Here is a 16734-nt window from a genome sequence, read left to right as displayed (position 1 = left end):
AGTAAATCTTCTCTGTACTCTCTCCAATTTGTTGACATCTTTCTTATAATTCGGTGACCAGAACTGTACACAATACTCCAAATTTGGCCTTACCAGTGCCCTGTACAATTTCAACATTACATCCGAACTCCTATTCTCAATGATCTGATTTATAAAGGCCAGCATACCAAAAGCTTTCTTCACCACCCTATCCACATGAGATTCCACCTTCAGGGAAATATGCACCATTATTTCTAGATCCCTCTGTTCTATTGCATTCTTCAATGCCCTACCATTTACCATATATATCCTATTTTGATTAGTCCTGCCAAAATGTAGCACCTCACATTTATCAGCATTAAATGCCATCTGCCATCTTTCAGCCCACTCCTCTAACTGGCCTAAATCTCTCTGCAAGCTTTGAAAACCTACTTCATTATCCACAACTCCACCTATCTTAGTATCATCTGCATACTTACTCATCCAATTTACCACCCCATCATCCAGATCATTAATATATATGACAAACAACATTGGACCCAGTACAAATCCCTGAGGTACACCACTAGTCACTGGCCTCCAATCTGACAAACAGTTATCCACCAACACTCTCTGGCGTCTCCCATCCAGTCATTGCTGAATCCATTTTACTACTTCAATATTAATACCTAACGATTGAACCTTCCTAACTAACCTTCCGTGTGGAACCTTGTCAAAGGCCTTACTGAAGTCCATACAGACAATATCCACCGCTTTACCCTCATCAACTTTCCTAGTAACCTCTTCAAAAAATTCAATAAGATTTGTCAAACATGACCTTCCACGCACAAATCCATGTTGACTGTTCCTAATCAGACTCTGTCTATCCAGATAATTATATATACCATCTCTAAGAATACTTTCCATCAATTTACCCACCACTGACGTCAAACTCATAGGCCGATAATTGCTAAGTTTACTCTTAGAACCCTTTTTAAACAATGGAACAACATGAGCAATAGGCCAATCCTCCGGCACCATCCCCGTTTCTAATGACATTTGAAATATTTCTGTCAGAGCCCCTGCTAATTCCACACCAACTTCCCTCAAGGTCCTAGGGAATATCCTGTCAGGACCCGGAGACTTATCCACTTTTATATTCCTTAAAAACGCCAGTACTACCTCTTCTTTAATCATCATAGTTTCCATAACTTCCCTACCTGTTTCCCTTACCTTACACAATTCAATATCCTTCTCCTTAGTGAATACCGAAGAAAAGAAATTGTTCAAAATCTTCGTCACCTCTTTTGGCTCCGCACATAGCCGTCCACTCTGATTCTCTAAGGCTACGCCAGATAATTTTGAAAACGAAGCTTTTTCTCTTTGTTTTGACCTTCCGTCCACACTGAAACGGCACTTTTATCCCCCGAAAATGGGGATTTTCAGAAACGGTCTCCAGGGTGAATAAATCTGAAAATGCCTAATATCTTTTGCAGTGTGTACGGGGTAAACGGAGCTTTTTAAAACCGCTGTCATGACGTGCCAGAACAAACGGCATTTCATTGTTTTCTTATTATTCTTATTATTACTACTTTATTGTTTAGAGTGTACAATCGTCACAGCCATATTTGATTCTGTGCTTCGCAGAACCTAACAATTTCAGAACAGATGACAACGAGACTGAAGCCAGAAGAGTTAGAAATGTACTCACCAAATACTTCAACCGATAGCTTACTGAATAGATAAGTATACTCACTTTGCCCTGTTTTCTGTCCTTGCTTGTATGAAGGTAAGGACAGAAAACACCCTCCGCCACCTCCAGTTTAAGTTCCATGTGGAATATTTTGGAGGATCAAGAACCAAGAACCAAGGTGGTTTACCTACTTATGCAAGTACTTTTCTGACAATAGATGTGTAACAGCCTAATGTAACATTGTTTGGAAATACAAGATAACACTGATGCAGTCATGTTTTATACATTTAACAAGGTGCTTTATTAATGCAACAGAGTTAGTCAGTTTTTCAATGTTTGGCGTTAGCTGGGTCATACGGTCCGTGAATTCCCTGTCGGTTGCCTCCATACGCTCCAGTATTTTTTTTTAGTTTTAAGTCCTCCTGCGCGAGAGCCAAGAGCAATTCCTTTCAAGTTTTTCTACTCTGTAACTGGACAAACGCGCACCAAGTATACCGTTTCCTCTTCGCTTGTTTTCTGTGCGTCCTGCGCATGCCCAGTAGGAGGAGATTCGCTCAAATATCCATCTAATGTGGACACAGATATTTTGAAAAACGCATAGTGTGGATGCCTGTCGTTTTTACTCGAAACCGGCGTTTTCAAAATTATGCGGCGTAGTGTGGACGTAGCCTAAGGGGCCAATTTTATCCCTCACTATCCTTTTGCTATTAATATAACTGTAGAAACCCTTGGGATTTATTTTCACCTTACTTGCCAAAGCAACCTCACATCTTCTTTTAGCTTTTCTAATTTCTTAAGATTCTTTTTACATTCTTTATATTCCTCGAGCACCTCATTTAGTCCAAGCTGCCTATATTTATTGTAGATCTCTCTCTTTTTCCAAGCCAAGTTTCCAATATCCTTGAAAACCATGGCTCTCTCAAACTCTTAACCTTTCCTTTCAACCTAACAGGAACATAAAGATTCTGTACCCTCAAAATTTCACCTTTAAATGACCTCTATTATATCCTTCCCATAAACAAATTGTCCCAATCCACTCCTTCTAAATCCTTTCGCATCTCCTCAAAGTTAGCCTTTCTCTAACCAAAAATCTCAACCCTGGGTGCAGATCTATCCTTCTCTATAATTATATTGAAAATAATGGCATTGTGATCACTGGACCCAAAGTGCTCCCCAACACATACCTCCATCACCTATCTAATTCCCTAACAGGCGATCCAACACTGCCTCTTCTCTAGTTGGTACCTCTATGTATTGCTGCAAAAAACTATCCTGCACACATTTTACAAACTCCAAACTATCCAGCCCTTTTACAGAATGGGCTTCCCAGTCTATGTGTGAAAAATTAAAATCTCCCACATCACAACCTTGTGCTTACTACAAATATCTGCTATCTCCTTAAAATTTGCTCCTCCAATTCTCACTCCCCATTAGGTGGTCTATAATACACCCCTATAAGCGTTACTACACCTTTCCCATTCCTCAATTCTACCCAAGTCGCCTCCCTAGACAAGTCCTCTAATCTACTTGCCAAAGCACCGCTGTAATATTTTCTCTGACAAGCAATGCAACACCTCCCCCTCTTGCCCCTCCGATTCTATCACACCTGAAGCAACGAAATCCAGGAATATTTAGTTGCCAATCACACCCCTCCTACAACCATGGTTCACTAATAGCTACAACACCATATTTCCAGGTATCAATCCATGCTCTAAGCTCATCCACCTTTCTTACAATGCTCCTAGCATTAAAATAGATGCATTTAAGAAACTCTCCACCTCTTGCTCTCTGCTTATCTCTAATGGTGCAAACAACTTTGTTATCTTTTTCTTCCTTCTCCCCTACATCTTCGGTCTGAGTGTTCCCATTCTCTGTCCCCTGCCTATCCTCCCTCACACACAGTCTACTAGCTTTCTCTATTTGTGAACTAACCTCCTCTCTCCTAGTCTCTTCAATTTGATTCCAACCCACCAACCATTCTAGTTTAAAGTCTCCTCAGTAGCCCTCACAAATCTTCCCGCCAGGATGTTGGTTCCCCTAGGATTCAAGTGCAACCCGTCCTTTTAATACAGGTCACACCTGCACCAAAAGAGGTCCCAATGATCCAGAAACTTGAATCCCTGCCCCCTGCTCCAATCCCTCAGCCACGCATTTATCCTCCACCTCATGCATTCCTACTCTCACTGTCGCGTGGCAGAGGCAGTAAGCCCAAGATTACTACCTTTGCAGTCCTTCTTCTCAACTCCCTTCCTAACTCCCTATATTCTCCTTTCAGAACCTCTTCCCTTTTCCTACCTATGTCATTGGTACCTATATGTACCACAACCTCTGGCTCCTCACCCTCCCACTTCAGGATATCCTGGACACGATCAGAAACATCCCGGACCCTGGCACCAGGGAGGCAAACTACTATCCGGGTCTCCTGACTGCGTCCACAGAATTGCCTATCTCATCCCCTATTACTACTGCCCTCCTCTTCCTTTCCCTACCCTTCTGAGCTACAGGGCCGAACTCTGTGCCGGTGGCCCACTGTTGCTTCCCTCAGGTAAGCTGATCCCCCCCCCCTTCCAACAGTACTCAAACAGGAGTACTTATTGTCAAGGGGCACAGCCACTGGGGTACTCACTAGTACCTGACTCTTCCCCTTCTCCCTCCTAACCGTGACCCACTTGTCTGCCTCCTGTGGCCCTGGTGTGACCACCTGGCTGTGACTCCTCTCTATCAACTCCTCACTCTCCCTGACCAGACGAAGGTCATCGAGCTGCAGCTCCAGTTCCCTAACACTGTCCTTTAGGAGCTGCAGCTCGGTGCACCTGGTGCAGATGTGGACGTCCAGGAGGCTAGGAGTCTCCAGGACCTCCCACATCCAACACTGAGCACAAGAAGCTGCCCTCACACTCATACTTCCCTTTCCTCAAATAACAGAAAAAATTGAAAACTAAACCTACTTTGCCTCTCCTGTTTCCACCTAAGCCCGTTGAGCCAAAGCCCTTAAGCCTTCACTCTGCTCTCGGCTTACTCCGCCGCCCGCAAAACGATGCTGCCCGCTGTATAAGGCTGTGTTCCTTTTAAATCTTCTGCACTTCACTGCCCGACGTCACACGCCTGTGCAGTCCCACCTCTCTTAACTCCAATGATAAGAAAAAATCAGAATGGCTCCTGCCGCACTCCCGCTCCGATTCTCAGACTTCCTTCTCCGAATTAAACCAAAATCAGGATTTCTGACCTTTTAGATCTTCCACGCTTCACTGCCCGACGTCACACGCCTGCGCAGTCCCGCCTCTCCTAACTTCAATGATAAGAAGAAAAAAATCAAAATGGCTCCCGCTGCACTCCCGCTCCAATTCTCAGACTTCCTTCTCCAAATTAAACCCGAAATTAAACCCGGATGAAACCAGAAAGATTTTTCACCATAAGGTTTGTACCTTTTTCTCTTTTGGGATGGTGAAATAGTATTCTATGAAATTCCAGCACAATCTGCAATGATTGTTCCAGTGAAATTTTAAAAATAATCTGTACTTCTGCAAACCTAATAAGGCACAGCAATGCTCTTCACAACCTGTACAAGTATAAGTGACTACATATCACATCAAAAGACAATCAAAAGCTTGGCCAAAGGGAATTTTTCAGTGAGTTTAAAGAAGAACAAGGGGGTACTGAGACAGAGAGGTTTACGGGAGCTTCAACCCTCAACAGCTGAGCATCTGCTGACTGAAAGCAACAAAATGCAGTCAGCGAGAATTAGAATAAAGATTTCTCAAAGGATAGGCAAGCAGCAAAAAGCTGAAAGATCTGAATGGAAGCATTTGAGGAATTGCAAGATCCATGAATGCCAGCAACTGCATAAATTTTGGCTGAAAGTTTAAGATGATTCAATATTTGCACTGTGCTGCTGCTATAATAAACCTAATTTTAAAAGTATTTATATCCTATATGTATGCCCTTGATAACAATAAACCTGAACTTTAAATGGAACAGGATCAGAATAATGGACACCTTTGCTTTGGATGAGCTCTTATTTCTAAAAGATGTAAGAGAGGAGACCAGTCAAAAAATCATTGGAATAATCGGCCTGGGGTGAAAAGAAAATAAATTTTAAGCAGAGGGGTTGGAGTAATCGAGCATGAGGAATAAAAACAGAAAATACTGCAAACATTCAGGAGTTCAGACAAGGAAGCTTAATCTGACTCTAACTGCAATATTAAATCACATTATCACACCCTATTGAAGATAATTCCTTTCTTCCACCCATCTTTCTCCCCATTTTCTCTGCTATCTACAACCAACTCATTTCTTTTCTTCCTCAGTTCTGGTGATAGATTGTGGACCTGAAACTTTTAACTACTTCTCTTTCCACAGATATTACCTGACTTGCTGACAGTTTTTCTTTGAGAATGTAGAGTCAATAGTTCAATTTGGTAAAGTGGCTGTACAGTTTTATTCAGCCTCAGACAATAACCAACAAAAGACATAAAAATGGTATCTAGTGCATAGAGTTAATATCAAAATCTGTAAATAATAATATCAGCTTCCCCAGTAAGAAGTAATTTCTGTTTACTTAGTACTTGATTGCTGACATTCCACTATGGCAGTATAGCAATGGGTTGGGTGTCATTTTCTTACATGTGGAATATAGAACCATAGAACCATAGAAACTACAGCACAGAAACAGGCCTTTTGGCCCTCCTTGGCTGTGCCGAACCATTTTCTGCCTAGTCCCACTGACCTGCACACGGACCATATCCCTCCATACACCTCCCATCCATGTATCTGTCCAATTTATTCTTAAATGTTAAAAAAGAACCCGCATTTACCACCTCGTCTGGCAGCTCATTCCATACTCCCACCACTCTCTGTGTGAAGAAGCCCCCCATAATGTTCCCTTTAAACTTTTCCCACCTCACCCTTAACCCATGTCCTCTGGTTTTTTTCTCCCCTTGCCTCAGTGGAAAAAGCCTGCTTGCATTCACTCTATCTATACCCATCATAATTTTATATACCTCTATCAAATCTCCCCTCATTCTTCTACGCTCCAGGGAATAAAGTCCTAACCTATTCAACCTTTCTCTGTAACTGAGTTTCTCAAGTCCCGACAACATCTTTGTAAACCTTCTCTGCATTCTTTCAACCTTATTTATATCCTTCCTGTAATTTGGTGACCAAAACTGAACACAATACTCCAGATTCGGCCTCACCAATGCCTTATACAACCTCATCATAATATTCCAGCTCTTATACTCAATACTTCGATTAATAAAGGCCAATGTACCAAAAGTTCTCTTTACGACCCTATCTACCTGTGACGACACTTCTAGGGAATTTTGTATCTGTATTCCCAGATCCCTCAAATAGTGCTGAGTTTCAGATCATGTTCAGAAGGCCAGTATGTAGATGAGAAATTGGTTTAACGTTGATCCTCAAGAGAACTCTACCATCAATGGTCCATCAGAAGGAAAAGCCACTGCAGACGGTTTTCTGGCTATAACAATACATGGAGAAGTTCTGTGAGACAAATTATATTTAACAATTTGATTTACCAGCGGATTGCTTTAATGAGCTGAAAATGAATACTTCTGTAAAACAAAGAAGAACAGGCTTGTTAAGTATTTGATTTGTTTTTGCTTTTTGTAGGAAGTCAAGAAAATGTGGAAAGAATCACAAAAAGGTCATTTGCAAAACCTGAAGATCTTTGTCACTCTGAAAGCAATCCTAATCGCCAGAAAGGAACATTTGGTATCTGAGTTACTCTTGTCAGCAAGATTATACTTTGAGCTAGATTATCATGCACACTGGAACGTATGTGCTCAAATGGCCTTTGCAATGCTGACATAGTAATTTTCAGTGAATTAAATTGAGAAAATAATTTTCTTATATGTAATCCAGAATCAGTGTTTCAATAAATCAATCATTTATATGTATACTTATGGATAAATTCCAGTATAAATTCACGTATATATATTCTGACCTAGAATTAAACTAGTAGTGCTGGTAACTATGAGAAGTGTGATATAGGTTTTAATAAAAGATTATATTACATGTTTTGTTTTTTTAAAAATAAAAACCATGAACAGTATCTTAAATTTCTCTGTCTCTTGATAAAATTAAGGTTTGTCTGTTTCTTCACTCCATGTACCCACCTTAGCCCATAGCCAGTCTTGCCTAACAACAATGCAAGGCCAGCATCGTTGTGGACTTTTTAAATATGTGTTGTACAGTTGTTATGGGACAGCCAGCAATTGTTCTTACGGCAGACTTGCCACTGCAAACCTGAGTGGCCCATGAGAACCAACTCTGGAGCACATTTTCTTTTGTGTGCTACAGAATGATGAAAGGAAAACACAACATCCTGAAATGGGTGCAACAGAACTTGGGGGCGGGGGGGGGGTGTTGACAAAGACTGTAGTTGGAGACTCAATTCGTCTTCCTGTTGGCCATCAGGGTGGGAGACGGTGAATTGGCTCATTGTGTAAAGAGGGATGGAACTTGTCTTCACTTTGGGGCTCAAGAGGGCAGACGATATATGCAGGGTAAGTCATTTAGAGATTCAAAGGGGTGAACTTGGTGAGTTGGTAGATACTACTATGAATGGAGTTTGTGGGGATGTGTGGTGGGGGAAACCCAACACAGAGAACACAAATAATTTCTCTGATTGATTCTTACCCTGGAGTGGGAGCATTGAAATAAGAATATTCCAGTGAACACAGTGACAGTCTTGGAACAACATGGGCCATTTTCCCAGGCAATGCTCCAAAAGAAGCACTGCATATCAATGACGTAGTTTAATGTACTTCTGGTGCAGAAATTCTGCCTGTTGCAATTCATCACCAAATATGCTTCATCAAATTTCCAGTGTGCTGCAATTGGATCACGTATCACTCCAGAGGGGAAAAAAAAACATTTTCAGACCTGTAAAACCAGCTACAAGCTTATTAACCTTAGTTTGTGTTGTTCAACCCATGTTGCCTCACTAATATTTTGGGGAAAATGGTGAAGATTTCTGTAAGAAACATTTCCTCATAACATCTTCATATGTTTTGCCTACTGGCATTAAGAAATACAATTTTCACTGATTCTGCTCAAAACCTTTAATAAATCTTAAACACAACTAGATCACTCATTAACTTTTTAAACTTGAAGAAATACTACTCTAGCCAGGAAGGGCAAGTCAAGGGAAAACATATTAGTCTTTACTGAGGGATCAGCAGTGGAAATTGTGAGCAGTTTCAAGTTCCTGGGTGTCAACATCTCTGAAGATCTTTCCTGGGCCCAACATATTGATGCAATTACAAAGAAGGCACAACAGTGGCTATATTTTGTTAGAAGTTTGGTATGTCATCACAGACTCCCACAAATTTCTGCGATGTACCATGGAGAGCATGCTATCTGGTTGCATCACCTTCTGGTATGGAGGGGCCACTGCACAGCATCAAGAAAAGCTGCAGAGTTATAAACTCAGCCAGCTCCATCATGAGCACCAGCCTCCCCAGCATCCAGGACACCTTCAGAAGGCAATGCTTCAAAAAGGCAGCATTCATCATTAAGGATCTCATCATCCAGGACATGCCCTCTTCACATTGCTACCATCAAGGAAGTGGTACAGGAGCCTAAAGATACACACTCAGCATTTCAGGAACAGCTTCTTCCCCTCTGCCATCAGATTTCTAAATGGACAATGAATCCATAAACAATACCTCATTATTTTTTGTCCATTCTTTTTGCATTACTTATTTAAGTTTTTTTATATATACTTAATGTAATTTATAGTTTTTTGTTATTATGATTTTCAATGTACTACTGCTGCAAAAAACAAATTTCACGACATACACTAGTGATATTAAATCTGATTATGGTTCCGATTCTCATCTTGTCTGATAATTTAGTTTTCTTACACATGGTGAAAATAATTTTCAGTAAAGTGATTTGTTCAGATGTATGGCTTTAGGCCGACATATTGTGACACTTCTTTGAAAGAGGACCATACAATGCAAATTAGAAAATTATTTTATGAAGCATTATGCCATTACTTTAGCACAAATGTTGTTACAAGGGTGTTCCAAACTGGTCGGGCTGTTACTCATTAAAAAAGGGAGCCTTTAATCAACCATTTTAAGTTTGCATACTTAAAATACTACTCACAGAATACAAGTCAACTGTTATTTATTTCTGATGTGATTCACTTTAAACTTGTCTACATTAAATCTTATCAACCTTTAATCTGGCTATTTAAATTTTCTGTCCTGTTCATTCACACACACAGCCTATAGGCAGGACATACAGAGACTCCTTACAGAATGGTGCTAGAACTGAACTCCACAAAGCCTGAGCTGTAACAGTGCTGCACTAACCGCTAGCTTGCTTTTCAGCCAATTTCTTATCAGCCCTCCAAATTTTCCCTGAATCCTTCAGTTTTCAACTTAACTACCCGTTTGCTCTAGGACTTTACCAAAATGTCTTTCTGGAAATCTTGAGTATGGTATTGTCCTTGACTGTAAACATAAGTGATGAGGAATCAGGATCCAGTCTTACATCACCCTGTTTAATATCAAAAGAAAATAAAATCAATTGGGTGCAGCAAACAGCCAAATACTATTCATCCAAATTACAATGCCACCCAAATGCTGTTCCACTCCTTGTTACTTACGCCTTTCAGTTCATTTTTGATTTCATTTCCATAAAAAGAGTAAAAAAAATCTGTTACTTAAAAAGAGTAAAAGATTATTATGGATCAATGAATCCTCATTTATGGTTGCTATTTAATGTTATTATTTTGCATAAGACTTGAGTAAGACAACTGGATCCATGACTGGCTATCCCTATTTGGTTGCTATTTATGGATATACTACATTATTTCATGACAAACAAACACAGGAATAAGTGTGCATCATGATGCTTGAGTATCAAATTATTATTTAGCCAGTAAACTAATCACTAGTTGCAAATATTATTAATCATTTATGTTTGCTTTTGTCTTACAGCTAAAAATAACGCATAGCAGAAGGCTCAAGTACAATACTGTCCAAAAATGCAATGGCAGCAAACTTTTGCTGCACCACAAAGTAACTAGTACAGAGAAACCTTAAGTATTACTGTCAGGAATCTATCACTGTAGGTCAAAAGGTTGCTAGGAAGGATACGATCAGTGCCAGGGAACAACACAGCGCCTCTGATCATCTCTCCCATGATGCACCCAACTGACCAGTTATCAACTGAAAACAAAATTGGAATGAAGGATAATTAACTTGCAAAACTAAACAAACAACAAGGTTTCTTAAAAATGCACAGTACAAGCAGGAGCAGATGACCGTTTTCCCAGAGAGGCAAAACACATTGCATTGAACTGACAATTTCTCTGAGGTTTTCACGGCACCACTAAAAAGCAAAAGCATCTGAAGAAATTGAGGATCGTTTGCGGTTATTACCTTTTGATTAAGTGTGTCTGCAGGGTGCTGTAAATGTTCGTTGAATAAATTAAAAGAAATACGAATTCTGGATGCTAAATGGGTTCATCTGCAATTAATTATTTCTTTCCGGACCACATCCTTGCTGGTCAGAGTGTGTCACCATTAAGTAAAAAGCAAATCCAGCTACAGGCAACAGGAAATACTCAGCCAATGCATCTAATTCATAGCTCTTACATTTTCATTTATATAAGACATAATTGCTAAAAATTATCTTTCAAGGCCAGGAATGCCATCTTATAAATAACTATTTCTGTATGCTGTATATCTAATATAACTGTATAGTTCTTGGATTTTACAATACCAATTCAGAAATACTTGGTATCTTAACTTCAAACTGGAACTTTTACTGAAGTATCATCCTGCTTTCGAATTTGTAACAGCTTTGTCTGTAATGATTGCTTCTGAGGGAATACAGAAAAATAGAAACAGGAGCAAGGCTTCCGAATTCTGTACCTGTTTTCCCATTCAATGAGATCATGGGCAATCTATACTCCATCTCTTTCTGAAGATTTAATTGATGTGAGCTCAAGAACTTTCATAGGACTTGGTTTCTAGATTTTTATTCTCACATATGAAGAAGCCATTCCTGATTGGGCTCACTCAAATTTTGTTTCAGGACTTTTCCATTAGAATGAGTAGTTTCTCTGAATTTATCCAAAATACTATTTTATCTTTTTGATGATCTCATCTAAAATCAGGCATTGAGTTTCTACGTCCTAGGGAATACAGACCTAGTCCATGTGAATCCACATATTTAACATGAAGGCTTGTATTCATTCTGGCATGTCTGCACTGCCCCCCCTCAATAACAGGACATCCTCCCCAAGACATCCAGATGGCCTGTGATCAGAGCTCTAAACTGTGAGACCATGATCTCCACCCCATTCTATTCTACTTGTCTTGAAACTTTAGTAGCCTTTTGAATTCATTCAAAGCACTATTCCTCTATATTTTATTGATTTCAATAGCCACACACTTAAATGTTCCTGCTCATCTAGCTTCCATCCTTGTACCATTGAGAAACATTTCTGTTCCAACACTTTCAGGTTCAACAAACAGCACCAAAAATCAAACTCCATTTGTGATAATGGAGCCCTCTCATAACGTATTAATGTTCCATCTGCATTAGTTATTGTGCCACCTCATGAAAGGCCATCAACAAATTTAAATATATATCTCCCTCATTTCCTTCATCCAAATCATTAATTGATGCAGTGGAAAATTACAGCCTCATACCATAATACTGAGCTATATCACAGGTATATTTTGCCATTTTGAGTACCAATCAAAGATTCAAAGTACATTTATTATCAAAGTATGCATACAGTATATTAGCCTGATCATCTCTAATCTCCACTTTCTGTCTCTTAACAATTCCATGCTCGAAGGCCATCTGTAACTTTCAATTCCAAAACCAGTCAATTTATTAATAGTTAACAGTAATTAATGTTTTTTGCATGGACTCTCTGGTCAAGAGGAAGTTCATATGAAAATATCCATAGAAATTTTTTTTCTCTCTCATGATCGCGAGCACCTGAAAAAAAAATTGCTTATTTTCATTGGGCAATGTGTACTGTTTAAAACATGCCAGTGTCTTTGATCAGCTTCTAGTTATTTAAATACTAAGTATGTTGAAAGGTAAGAACATAATCTACCACCTATTAGTCCTGCAATTACCTCACTTATGTTCCTTAAAGATGAAGTGACATTCCATTGGGAACCCTTGATTGAAGTAAGTTTTGGAATGTCTGTGTCAACAATTTATTCATTTACTTTTGTTAATGTGCCAGTGTTAGATAGGATCTGGAGATTATTCTACTTTTAATAAATTAGTTTTTCCAATATTATTTGTTTAAAATTTTGTCTTACATTGCTATTTTAGATAACATTCAAATTCCAAAACCAAGGAGGACAACATGATAAACTTGTTCAGAGTATTTCCCCTTCTCACAAACAGCTCATGATTCAAAACGAATGGGTCAGTACTTTGATACTCCAGTTTGTCTCTCCTGAACTATTGAGTCATTAATCCGTCATTCATAGACACTGATCTGAATGCTCTTGGAAACTCCTGAACCAAAGAACATTTTTACCTTGTCTATCCTAATGAATCAAGTTCTCAAGCTCCGACCTCATATGGAGATCATTTTTGGGTAGTGTTTGTATTTACATTTGCTACTTAAATTTACTCTTTACTTCAGGATCTGCACATCATAGTGCTGTTTGAGCAGTTAATCTAGGATTGTGTTCCTTATTAGTTAAATTTTAATTAACATACCTTTCTCCTCTGCCGACAATAAATACATACACTATTTACCTGCATTTGACTCTGGCCTTAACACATTACCAATAGCCATCTCCATGATCATTTCAAGCACTGACCAGAATAAAAAAAGTACCAGGTTCAAGAACAGCTACTTCTCTTCAACCATTTGGTTCTTGAATCAACGTGTACAACACTAATCACTACTTTAGTAATATAATGAACACTTTGATCACTTTGCACCATGGAACTCCCTATGTTTATTCGCGTTTTTTCTTGAAAAGATTGTATATAATTTATGTTTAACTTATATTTTTCTTGTGAATATTTTTATATGATGCGATGTGCCTGTGATGCTGCTGCAAGTAGGTTTTTCATTGCATCTATGCATACCTGTACAAATGCATATGACAATAAACTTGACTTTGACTTCTAAATACTATCCATTATTCCTGCCTGGTATCAAAACCATATTGGTTCAATTGCAAGAATGTGAATGTGACTGATTGATTGCCTGGTGGATTGATTGGGCCTCCTACGTATGGGAGGCTCTTTCTTTTTCCTTCTTTTTGCGCGGGCATTCAAGAGTGCAGTATCATCATGGTGGGCACAGTTCGTCACTCTACCACTGTAAGTTGCCTACTGGGTACTGAAACCATGAATCAGTAAAAAATGTTTAATTCTACTACTCCATTGTCCTTCTCACTCTGCACATACATAACAGTAACCTAGTTAGTAAATTAGGCAGTAGGCATCTTATATTTCTCAAAATAATAACATTTGTTATAATATTCAGACATGCATCACTTTAATCAACAAGGATGCACCTTTATTTGTGATGAAAGTTCAAAGCTCTAACTTAGAACTTCTCTTTCATAAGTTTTAGATACATCTTTCCTATTGGGTCAGATTTTTAAAAAATCACATTGTCAGCTGAAAAGTTTGAAAAATCTTTCACAAGTTTGTCCCAATTAGAAAAATGACAGAACACAGAATAGTACAGCATAGTACAGGCCCTTCGGCCCACAATGTTGTGCTGACCCTCAAACCCTGCCTCCCATATAACCCCCTCACCTTAAATTCTTCCATATACCTGTTTTGTAGTCTCTTAAATTTCACTAGTGTGTCTGCCTCCACCACTGACTCAGGCAGCGCATTCCATGCACCAACCACTCTCTGAGTAAAAAACCTTCCTCTAATGTCCCCCTTGAACTTCCTACCCCTTATCTTAAAGCCATGTCCTCTTGTATTGAGCAGTGGTGCCCTGGGGAAGAGGCGCTGACTATCCACTCTATCTATTCCTCTTAATATCTTGTATGACTCTATCATGTCTCCTCTCATCCTCCTTCCCTCCAAACAGTAAAGGCCTAGCTCCTTTAATCTCTGATCATAATCCATACTCTCTAAACCAGGCAGCATTCTGGTAAATCTCCTCTGTACCCTTTCCAATACTTCCACATCCTTCCTATAGTGAGGCGACCAGAACTGGACATAGTACTCCAAGTGTGGCCTAACCAGAGTTTTATAGAGCTGCATCATTACATCGCGACTCTTAAACTCTATCCCTCAACTTATGAAAGCTAACACCCCATAAGCTTTCTTAACTACCCTATCCACCTGTGAGGCAACTTTCAGGGATCTGTGGACATGTACCCCCAGATCCCTCTGCTCCTCCACACTACCAAGTATCCTGCCATTTACTTTGTACTCTGCCTTGGAGTTTGTCCTTCCAAAGTGTACCACCTCACACTTCTCCGGGTTGAACTCCATCTGCCATTTCTCAGCCCACTTCTGCATCCTATCAATGTCTCTCTGCAATCTTTGACAATCCTCTACACTATCTACAACACTACCAACCTTTGTGTTGTCTGCAAATTTGCCAACCCACCCTTCTACCCCCACATCCAGGTCGTTAATAAACATCTCGAAAAGAAGAGGTCTCAGAACTGATCCTTGTGGGACACCACTAGTCACAATCCTCCAATCTGAATGTACTCCCTCCACCACGACCCTCTGCCTTCTGCAGGCAAGCCACTTCTGAATCCACCTGGCCAAACTTCCCCGGATCCCATGTCTTCAGACTTTCTGAATAAGCCTACCGTGTGGGACCTTGTCAAGGTTGACAGAACCTTGACAGAGCTAGGAAGTTAGTCATAATCCATACCTGGTGATGTTAAAACAGCAAAATATTCTGGTGTGAGAAGTAAACGTTAAAATAGAAATCATGATCCCAAAGCCAAACCTTGTATGCTGGAAGCAGATAACAGAATTCAGAAATGCACCCCCATGACTTTCCCTCTGTTGGCACAGGGGTATGCTCTTCTTTTTCTCTAGTTACGCTACAAAGGATTTTGTAATGGATCCTCAACAAATTATATTCCATGTCAGCATAATGTGCATGTAATGCCTTTATTGGTATTGACACAAGTGAGCACGCTCGTTTGATTATTAACTTATCCACCAACGATACCGTACAAACCAGTATTCTCCAAACATTCAGGCTAACAAGTAAGAAACACAAGTAAGAAATGTAAGCACCAGATAGAAATTCAACCAGGGTTGCCCTCAGGTTGTGGTTTGTTCACCCGTATATTTGGACAAGCAGAAATCATATTTTGTTTTGTTCAAATATAAACTATTCACAGATGAGTACCAAAACTCCAGCTGTAATTTTGTTCTTCAATTTATCTGTAAAATTAACGACAGATGTGATCTTGGACACATGCTGAAACTTTGAGAAATTAATTCTTAGCAACCTTTTTGCCAGTATTTTTGTTCACAAAAAACTGGCATCCTTAGGAGAATAACTAATGCTAGTGCTCTATCTAAATAAGAAGAAAGATTGATAAGGGCAGGGAAGAAGACATTGTCCATATGGACTTCAGCAAGGTTTTTGACAAGATACCATAGGATAGAAAGGGATTGAAGATAAGATCACATGGGATCCTGAATGAACTAGCCAATTGGAAACAAATTTGCCTTTGTGGCAGGAGTCAGAGGATGGTAGGGGAGGACTGGAGGCTTGCAACCAGTGGTGTACAGTAGCAATCCCTATCGTTTCTTGTTTGTCATACATATTAATAATCTGGATGAGATTGTAGGTGGAATGACCAGTGAGTTTACAGATGACACCAAAAGTCACAGTGCTTTGGACAGTGAAGAATGTTATCTATGGCTACAACAGATCCAGATCAACTATGAAAGTAGGCAGAGGAATAGTGGATGGAATTTAAACCAGACAAAGGCAGTGATGCAATTTGCAACTAAAACCAGGTCAGAGTGCACATAATGAATGATAGGGCCATCAGCAGTGTTGTAAAACAAAGAAACAACAGGTTACAAGTATGTACTTCTTTGAA

At 39.6% G+C, this 16734-nt stretch overlaps 1 protein-coding gene across 12 annotated transcripts in view; it reads right to left on the bottom strand.

Moving 5' to 3' along the window:
* Window positions 1–16734, bottom strand: part of mapk10 (mitogen-activated protein kinase 10) — a 353081-nt gene that overhangs the window by 53806 nt on the left and 282541 nt on the right. Inside the window, exon 8 of one of the 12 annotated variants that reach the window (XM_072253122.1) lies at window positions 10786–10857. The exons of the other annotated variants lie outside the window; for them this stretch is intronic. Coding sequence (XP_072109223.1) covers window positions 10786–10857 — 72 coding nt within the window. The remainder of the gene's footprint in view (window positions 1–10785; window positions 10858–16734) is intronic. 12 annotated transcript variants of the gene reach the window in all.

Source organism: Mobula birostris, chromosome 3, assembly GCF_030028105.1.
Source record: "Mobula birostris isolate sMobBir1 chromosome 3, sMobBir1.hap1, whole genome shotgun sequence".
NCBI lineage: Eukaryota > Metazoa > Chordata > Chondrichthyes > Myliobatiformes > Myliobatidae > Mobula > Mobula birostris.
Note: the sequence above shows the minus strand (reverse complement) of the source record. Positions and strands in the feature narration are given on the sequence as shown.